We start from the raw sequence: 9,386 nt of genomic DNA, 5'->3' as shown, positions 1-9,386 counted from the left end.
GATTTCACTGACGGTCTGACAAAAGCCACTGAAATTGAGAGTTCAGCATGTTGGAAGCCTCACCCACAGGAGAAAAGACAAGACTCACTGAATTGCTTTTCCCAGTACGCATTCGCATCGAAGTGATTTATGCATTCTTACAAATTCTTATAAGGTTCCTTGGTTGTCTTTTAGTATTGTATACTTCATCAGCGTTATCAGCTGACCTGTGGCCATACTATTTAAAACTAATTGAATACTGATACAGGTGAGGACAGACAGAAAAACATACTAAAAATGCTTACGTCTAATATGAACCTATTGTGTCACTTAATGAATTTCAAAGAGAACCCAAAGTTCTTGAGGAAAATAGGGTTATTCTTATCTCATGCACAAAAAGAATTAATTAGTCTGACCGCAATGAGAGATAAAAGTGATTCTCTTATCAGTGTGTTTTTAATGAATATCATATACAGCACAGATGTATAAATCAGAGCACCACTTCAGCTTCATGCTCTTCACTTCATTTTACTTACCATCAGTTCCTATTTCACTTTTAAGGTCAGTACAAGACTGGAAAAGATACAAAAAAAGACTGAATACCGAAGAATATGTCTTAAATCATTAGTTGTTTGTCATTTTAATGGTGTTAGACTTTAGCAAATTTGTGAGGCATAAACTAGTTAGCTTTACAATGTCCAAATACTGTTAGTCTTAGAAGACTGCTCATTTGAAGCCTGTGCTCTCCACTCAATTTACAAACCACCCCTATTTCCTTAGGCTGATGATGTAACTGCCTTATTTGCAGTGTCTTGGTCAGGATACAAGTACAGTGGGCTCTGCGATGAATTTGCTCTTGGAGGTGGTTGTGTACTCATCAGTCTTTCAGAATTTCCTGGAGAAGTCTCCCTCCACCTTGGACTTGCCTGCTCCTGGGACACTTCCCACACAGATGGGCATGGGGAGGTAAAATTCATGGTGGATCGTGAGAGGTAGTTCTCCTGAAGACCTTCTTCTTGGAGGCACCTGTTTGAAAGCACTTCTTTTTCTTTGGAGTTTCGCCATTTCATCCTTCGATTCTGAAACCAAATTTTCACCTGTTTGCAAGTTAATGAGAGTTTATTATCATTCTTTTCTTTAAACAAGATTGTCCTAACAAGATTTTATTTTTTTTTCCATCCCCTTAGTTTCATGCTCCTTCCTTATTCATGTTAAGTACATCCAGTGAAGCTGACTGATCATTATCTGAGGATTTTCCCATCACTGTTTACTGGAACATGCTGCCCAAAGAAGTTGTGGATACCCATCCCTGGATGTATTCAATGCCAGTTTGGATGGGGTTTTGGTCTAACGGAAGGTGTCTCTGCCCAAGGCAGTGGGGTTGGTACTAAATGATCTTTAAGGTCCCTCCCAATCCAACCATTCTCTGATTCTTTGAAATACTCTTCTTCACTTTCACCACCTCAAATAGGTGATTATCTGGCTTAGACTGGAAAAATCCCAGTGGCTAGGGATAAAGCTATTTCCTATAGCAACATCCTTCCAGACAGAAAAGGATTCTCAGAGTAAGTTAGCATTGTCATTAACAAAACTAAGTGATGTTACCAGCAATGTGAAGCCCTCTATAAGAACCATGTCCCATTCGTAAGCATAGCTAACAACATATTGGCCACATAGCTTCAAAATGTGCGTTATAACGCACACAGGATTTGAAGACATTTTGTCTGCCTGACTACAGTTCTCCAGCAGTTTCCTGTAATCCATGTGCTTTAGAGATAAAATCAGTTTTCAGAAACTTTGAGTTGCAAAGCTTGACCACAAGTATTCAAAGGCATTCATGAAATGCTGGGAAAAGCTTGGGGAAATACACATCTAGGAACTAGTTTTATGTGAGGAGAAGAAATGGTGGAGGGGATCAATCAAATTATTCTGATTGTGTTCTGTTTTCCCTTAAGTACTTGCATTTAGTTCTAGTATTCAGATACTTGATATGAAGACAAAGGGGCTATGAATTCAAAGGTAGTATCATTGCCTTAGATGGCAGGCACTGTTACTCAGAAAAGTAAAGAAATAAACTTCACAGCAACTGCTCTTCTTTTCATGAGGGGAAAAAAAAAAAAAGAAAGAAGACATAGATGTCACCTGGTCTATCATTATCATTAAATAATTTTCCTCTAGTGGTAGTTGTTACCTATGTGTCATTCTATTTCCACCTCCCTCCCCAACCTCTCTTGAATATCAAGAACACAGATATAAAACTCAAGGGAATAATTGTAATATTAAGAATTTGACTTACATGTTGGGATATTTTTAGGCAGTGCACTGGTGAGTGCAATTGTGCATTTTCATTGAAACAGTTTATCCTGCAGAGATTACTGCTCTGTTCATCATACTGAGAAGCGTCACACTCTGCTTCTGTTTACAGCGCTTGTGACGGAGTCGGAGTCGTTCAGGTTGTAAGGAACCACTCCAGACCACAAGGTCTAACCTCGTGCACAAAGTGAAGCCAACTGCAAAGTTGGATCAAAATGTTGAGGGCCTTGTCAAGTTCTGAAAATCTCCAAGATGATGAGAACTCCCATCGCCATTCCAAAGATTTTCTGCACCCCCCAGACAGCTTCTGCCATACATATCTTAAAGCAGTTTCACTCCTGCTGCATGCAAAGAAATAGAATTATGTTGTCGGTCTTTCTTTTTCAGCTGTGCACTAGAGACCTGCATCTATTGCAGCACCTTCAGAATCAACCCTCTCAGCTCCGAGGATCTCTGTCCTTGCGTAGCCAAGTTTCTTTCTGTAGGGATAGGTTCTCTTGGGGCAGAATGGTCTCAATGCAAGTGCTGTTGATTTGCACTGTCACTAGCTGTTCATCAGCAAGTGCAGTGGGTGCTCAGAGGAATGCAAGAGGGCTCTATGCCCTGCTGTTTTCTGCCTGGATCACTGCCTATCAAGCAGTGGATTGGAGCATATTTCCCTACCCCTGACAGGGGGCTCTGTCAGACAGCAAAATGGGAGTTGGAAATGAATGCAGAGGTCATGTTTCTCCCACTGTCTGAAAATGGAGCGATCGACTTCTGAATATGCATCTTCAGGAAATAAACCAGAAAACTGTTGCTAACATTCCTTGGTTAAAACTGCCATCGATTTACTGAGGTCGTTGCTCAGTGAAGGAGTTCAGTTTTCTTCCTTCAAAGCCATTTTAAATATTTTTTCCTCAAAAAGACAGAAAGTCACAGATGTTCTATCATTTCTTACCTGAGACTCCTTTAGACCCAGGTTAACGGCCAGTTTCTTCCTGTCTGTTTTACTAATATACTTCTGCTTCTGAAACATTTTCTCCAAAGCTTTCCTCTGGTCTTCAGAAAAGACAGCTCTTCTTAATATACCTCTTCGGGACTTGGAGTTAGACTCCTGGGTCAGAAGAGGCAGCACACTTTCCTCTCCTAATGGAAATGGATAAGAGTTTCACATAATACCTAACCCATATCAGAGAAATATTAAGTACTGTTTATTATACTGCTAGCACACTACTATCCCCTTTTGATTTGTTGGTGTTATAAGTGTGTCGTAATGCCTCAGTCATGTTCATTAAGAACTAAATCCTCAGTTGGATTTAGAAGTGTTGTCAGTGGTCAAGAGTCTCCCCTTGACATATTAAAAAGTAAATCAGATGAGTTCATAGAGAAACATTAACACATGGCCCATGCTACTTCAAAATTCAAACACAGTGAGGGAGAAACTCCACTTTCCTTGCCTGTTGTCATCACCGAGCGAGTTTTCCTATAAGTTTATTTTCTCCTTGTGTGAAATGCAGAACCAGGTAAAAGTGGTCTGTAATACTGATTCAAAGAAACTAAATAGGCTTTCTTTACTTTTGTTTGCTAACAACAGACTTTCAGAGTGCACTGTTCCTCAGAAAATCCCTGGCCATTCACTTAGTTATTCTGGAAACTGCAGCAATTTCTTTATTAGAGGATTTGAGGAGCACTTGGACTTACTCCATTCAGCTTTGTATCTAATCCTTTGACATCTCATAGCAAGTCCTGGGCAGGGGGTGCATTTTTCAATGAATCCAATTACGTCCCCTTGATCCATGCCTAAAAGGAACCTTAGCCTGGAAAACAGCCTCAAAGTGGAGGGACAGCGCTGCACTAGGGAAGTGTTTGCACTGGCCCTTCATTGGCCTCACAAAGAGCACAGAAAACCCAAATCCAGATAAATCTCTCGCCTTCATCACACCCAATGAAGGCTAAAGCCATTGTGCTTTCCCATGCTCCCTCTCCATAGAAGGATGTGGTGTGGGGAGCAGTCCAGGGTGAGGCTTGGTATGCCTCCAGCACACCCAGCTTCCCCAGCTGCTCACTCAGGGGGCAGTACCAGAGGTCAGTTGAAAAGGGCCTGTCACCAAGCATTGGACGTGATGATTGCACAGGGCAGTTGCAAGCAGGCCAGGAAAGAACTGCTCTTTGACTCCAAAGCCTGTGCCATGGCTATACAGCCACTGACACCTACGGCCTTTCTGTAGGAGGGCAGCCACGAAGGTGGCTTTAGTTTGTATCAAATGCAGTTCAGGCTGTAAAGGTGCAAGCTGTCCTATTGTCGACCTTTCCGCATACATAGGCCAAGATTGCCACCCCAATTTAGAGTTACAGCAGCTGCAAAGATGTGCTGCTGTTCAATTTCCATCAAGGATCTTATCCTTTTCATATTGAAGCTAATGGCAAATTCCATGTACAAAGCAGATTCCCTAAAAGACTGTACATTTTTTTGTGCAAAAGTCTATCTATTCTAGTGAGCTGTAGTGGTGGGGGTAGATTAAATATATTTGTTCAATACATATAGTGCTCTTAAAAATACTAATTAAATCCAGGTGCAGCTTCCACTAACTGTTCCTTGGGGCTGCACTACATCTCAGTATCTGTAACGTATACATATCTACACATGGGTATGTGTATCTTTAAACACCCACAGAGAAACAAACACACATATACTAAGGATGTTGCAGAACTGTGTACGTATAATGATGAGAAACTGAAGTGTAGACGTGTATGTCTTGCAAAGTTGACTACATACTCTTGTGGTGCATGTGCGACTGGTTGATATTACATACATTACCCCTGTATCCTGTTTCCAGCTGTGACCAGTGGAGGAAGAATCTCAAAAGCTGAGCAAGTCTGCAATGATCCTTCCCTAAAATACGCTGCCACTGACTTAGGGATCATTGCATTCTGCTAGACATGCCTTTCTTGAATTTTTCTACACTTTAAGAACCCATCTTTATATTCATCCCTCATAACAACCTGTGGCAGGAAGTAATTATTATGATTTAAAATGTTACAGTGTAAATAAGTCAAAATCTTATACACATGTATTTCAATTTTAAAAATTATATCTGAGACCAGATACAAAAACCATAACCTTCTCATTTCTGTCCTGATATTTATTACACAGTAAGACACAGTCAGACTTCATCCAAACCAGAATAAACTATCTGTAGAACAGAAGTCAAAATGCCACACTGGAGGTCTCTGCAAAGGGCAAGCCAGGTTCGTATTTCTCTGAGGAGTGAACAGCCCTCTCATGACCACCACCCTAAACGCCCCTCCTGACCATGAGAATGGGGGTGAACACTGGCGCTTCTTCCTCAAGCATGTTTTCTGTTCTTCCTCCTTGAACTTGGTGACTTAGGTACCTTTTCCACGTAGTCTCTGAGTAGCTTCTGGTGAATCATCAGCCATTCTCAAGTTTACTGGAAGGTACAGTCTGACAGCAGAAAAAAGCTGGTACCTTCTCTCTCATGGGATGAGAGACACCAGCAAGGGAAAAAGTGAAACAGGACTGGTCCTTGCCTCCTGGCTTCCATTCCACAATGGAGTTGTCAGCCAAGGACAGAGGATGCCAGATTATGTGACCCCTTAAAATTTGTCTTGCCTGGCTGGTTGTTAACAGTCAATCAGCAAAGAAACAACCTCCTGCTGGAGCCCAGAGGCACCAATTAATTCCTGTACAGGCAGTATGTAGGGTACAGCTTAACACCTGTATTAGACTAACTTAGCAGTGAAGAAACTACACACTCTGAGGCACATTATGTGACTGATTTTAAAAGATTAACTAAACAAAACTTAATGATAAATAGAATGCTTACAAGCATTAGCAACCAGCCACCGGGTCGAAAAACTTAAAACTGGTGTTTGTGATAATGAATACTTATCTCAATTGACCAGCCTGGAGATTTTTTTTAAGAATACCCCATTTTCCAACATGAATTCCAACTCCTCACACAAAAACTAAATTTCAATTTGCGGATTAAAGGATTTTTCAGTACAGTGGGATAGGCAGTCATTCCTACATTTCAACAATTCCATCAAAATGAAGTAAGTCAGTTTGCAGCCTGTTGCTCTGAATGTGCATCAAAAGATTTTGTGTTCTGCTGACATCAGTGTGAATCTGTTACCAACTAATTCCTATGTTGCCCGTTTGATTTTTGTTTTGCTTCAGGGTTTGGTTTTTTTAAGCCTTTCCTTTGTATCCTAATATATAGTGATAAATGTCCTCTTAATGTGTGGAACAATCTTCATTTGCCTTCATGGCAGAGACCACCTTGAAGGAGCAAGTAAAACCTTTAGTCATGGTTTCCATTTTTTCATTTGAATTCAATACATTCTAGTTAAATGGACAATTAATAGGTCACTTCCAAAATAGTAGTGTATCAGTCCTGGTTAATAAACAATCCCCACAGTTGATAATGGGCCTATGTATTCAGCAAGTCCCTGTATACACTCAGCTCATCCACTAAATCCCTTTTCAGGTAGACAGGGTTATATGGGAAGATGAGCTAGAATGAGTCTATAAAAGTCAGTTTCATTCACTGCTTTATTTTTCAGTCAAGTGCTTTAAATGGTGTCCAGAAAATCTCTTGGAATGTGAGACAGGAGAAAAGACTGGCGCATAGAGTATTGCTTTATGGCCATACAAAAGGGCAACTGACCCTTGCCCAAGCCTTTTCAATGTGAGATGGTTCCTAAAGTTCATCTGCACAGTGAAAAATTGTGGTGAGGTCGCGTGTGGATGAGTAAAGTGAAAGTGGTGATTGGTCATGGTGCTGTCAGCCATTGTGGGAGAGCTGGGGCCATGTAAAACGCTCTGTGGGAAAGTGTCAGCCCCCTAAAGAGGTGCTCAGAAACTTGCAGCTCATTAAACTGCCAGCATTTGCTGCCTCACTTGTCAAGAATCATTCAACTTAGCAACTGCCCTCCTGAAACATTCATAAAACACATGCACATAGTCAGGAAGGGTTTGAATGTGACTCTGATAAAAAAAGTATACACTAGAACACGCATAAGCTCCAATTTTCATTTGGATTTGACATGCGATTTGTGCTTTCTCTCTGTTCTGAAGGATGAGGTAATACTTCCTTCTGTTTGTATTCCTGAGCCATAAATGGTAAAATCATGAATATCCATTCTTACGCTATGGCACACAAACTTCCCAATCAAGGTTAAATTTAGATTTGGATTAAATGGAAGTGTTTTCCAGGTCTTAATCCTGAATGTATAACTTATACCAGCCAAAATTCTCTTCACTTTCTTCAATTTTTTTACATTAGAATAAAAAAGGAAAAACAAATTAAGCATGTGCATGCATTTGATTGCTACAAAAAGAACGTCTGTTTTACTTAAATAATGCTAGGGCTCCCTGACTCACAATTTATCCCTAACAGACATTATAATGCAGCATCCACTTTAAGATCATTCAGCTCTTTTCTTATTTGCAAATGTTTATTGACAGAGATTTTTAAAAGAGTTACTGATTTTAAAGAGTCTTTTCTGGCAAGCTGAAAACAAGCAGCTTTCCTAGGTTAGCTCTGTCTGGGTGTCTCAATGCCATTAGAAGCCTCTGACAATTGCTCAGTGTACTTAAGTTTGATAAATCTTTGGAAACCCTCTGAATAGGATTGCTGTGATTTTACTAAGGAATTAGCTGCTGCCATTGCATCACCAATTAGTTTTCCAGAACACATTAAATCCTGCTGCTTTGGTTTACAGAATAACTCAAGCATTACTGATGAAGCATAAAAACTTACTTGGAAAAGCAGTGGGGGATGCAGGGTGCTGACAGGACCCACCACAGCATGCTGAGTAGAATGGCGGGGCTCGGAGAAAAAAGTGTTTGGAAAGAGCTGTAAAAAAAAAGCACAGATCTAATTGATTATCCATTGAGCTTAGGTAATATTCATAACAACAGTCCTCCAAAAAGTCAGTGTGTAAAGTCCTGCCCCACATGTTCTTTTTCCTTTTTTCAAGATGGTGATATTTTTAAGGCAAACAATGATAAACCAAGTAATTGCTCTTTAATTTAGTAAGGTTATTTTACATGTGTGGCTTGACTATAATATGCAAAACTCTCAATATATTTGTCATAAGAATGAAACTCTTCAGATTTGAAATTTACTTCTGTATATGCTATAATTATGGTGGCATTTTGGTAATATTGGGATTGAATGCATCGTTTCAATAATATATTGTTGAAATAATAAGTATAAAGCATGTGAAAAAGTAATTTTAAACAATTCCAGCAAGCATGATACCCTAGAAAAAGAGAATCTAAAGTGAATCCTGTCTCTTCTGATTGTATTCCAATGTTGTTATTAGTACTCAAACCAATAAGGTCTTCAATAACTATTAAACCTTAATGAACAAATCTTATAAAATGCAATGAGACAATCTAGCTGAGCTCTACAGGCACAGACTGCAGGGCCTGATTCTGCTGTCCTGACAGTAAACTCGTTCTTGCTGGGAAAGTGCAAGAATTCAGAATTTAAAGAAATTTAAGTTTAGAATTTAAACTCAGAATTTAATAAGCCACTTGCTGAAGAAGACTCTCCTTAATACAATAAAAAATTGCAAATTCAACTTACAGAATTAGGTAGTATTTGGGTAAATTTCTATAGAATTTCTTGAACTCATGAATCAGAAGTGTCTCTTATGTCTTCCAAATCCTGGAAAAGTCTTCATTACCTAATAATCCCTTAATTATTTTCTATAAAGCTTATGGGGTTTTCCATTAATCTTAATTACCTTTTAATTTCTGCTTTTACTAGTCAACTATGGAACTTGGGATATTTTTTACTTTTGAAAATAGATACATCATGCTTGCTAGAGCTGAATACTTGTAAAATGTGATCAGCATCCAAACTTTTATGTCACTTTCCTGGTTTGGCTTATGCAGAAAATAAGTGGCTCTAGACCCTGTACTGTGGTTTGTCCAAACCTCTAGAAATAACCTGATCCATTAAAAAATAATCATAAAAAAGAAATAACTGCACACTTAGATAAAAATCCTACAATATCAATAATCAGGAGAAAGATAAGAAAATAGGTAAGTGTATCTAAGCCATATTGTTAATTTT

At 39.3% G+C, this 9,386-nt stretch overlaps 1 protein-coding gene across 1 annotated transcript; it reads right to left on the bottom strand.

Moving 5' to 3' along the window:
- Nucleotides 1–606: 606 nt before the first annotated feature.
- On the bottom strand, nt 607–8,156 carry DBX2 (developing brain homeobox 2; the record flags this gene model as incomplete). The annotated part of the gene is made up of 3 exons (XM_010012046.1): nt 607–1,076; nt 3,233–3,420; nt 8,061–8,156. Coding segments are annotated over 3 exons (605 nt in total), but the record flags the coding sequence as incomplete, so codon positions are not given.
- Nucleotides 8,157–9,386: the final 1,230 nt, after the last annotated feature.

Source organism: Nestor notabilis, unplaced genomic scaffold, assembly GCF_000696875.1.
Source record: "Nestor notabilis isolate BGI_N333 unplaced genomic scaffold, ASM69687v1 scaffold9163, whole genome shotgun sequence".
In the NCBI taxonomy this organism is placed as follows: domain Eukaryota; kingdom Metazoa; phylum Chordata; class Aves; order Psittaciformes; family Psittacidae; genus Nestor; species Nestor notabilis.
Note: the sequence above shows the minus strand (reverse complement) of the source record. Positions and strands in the feature narration are given on the sequence as shown.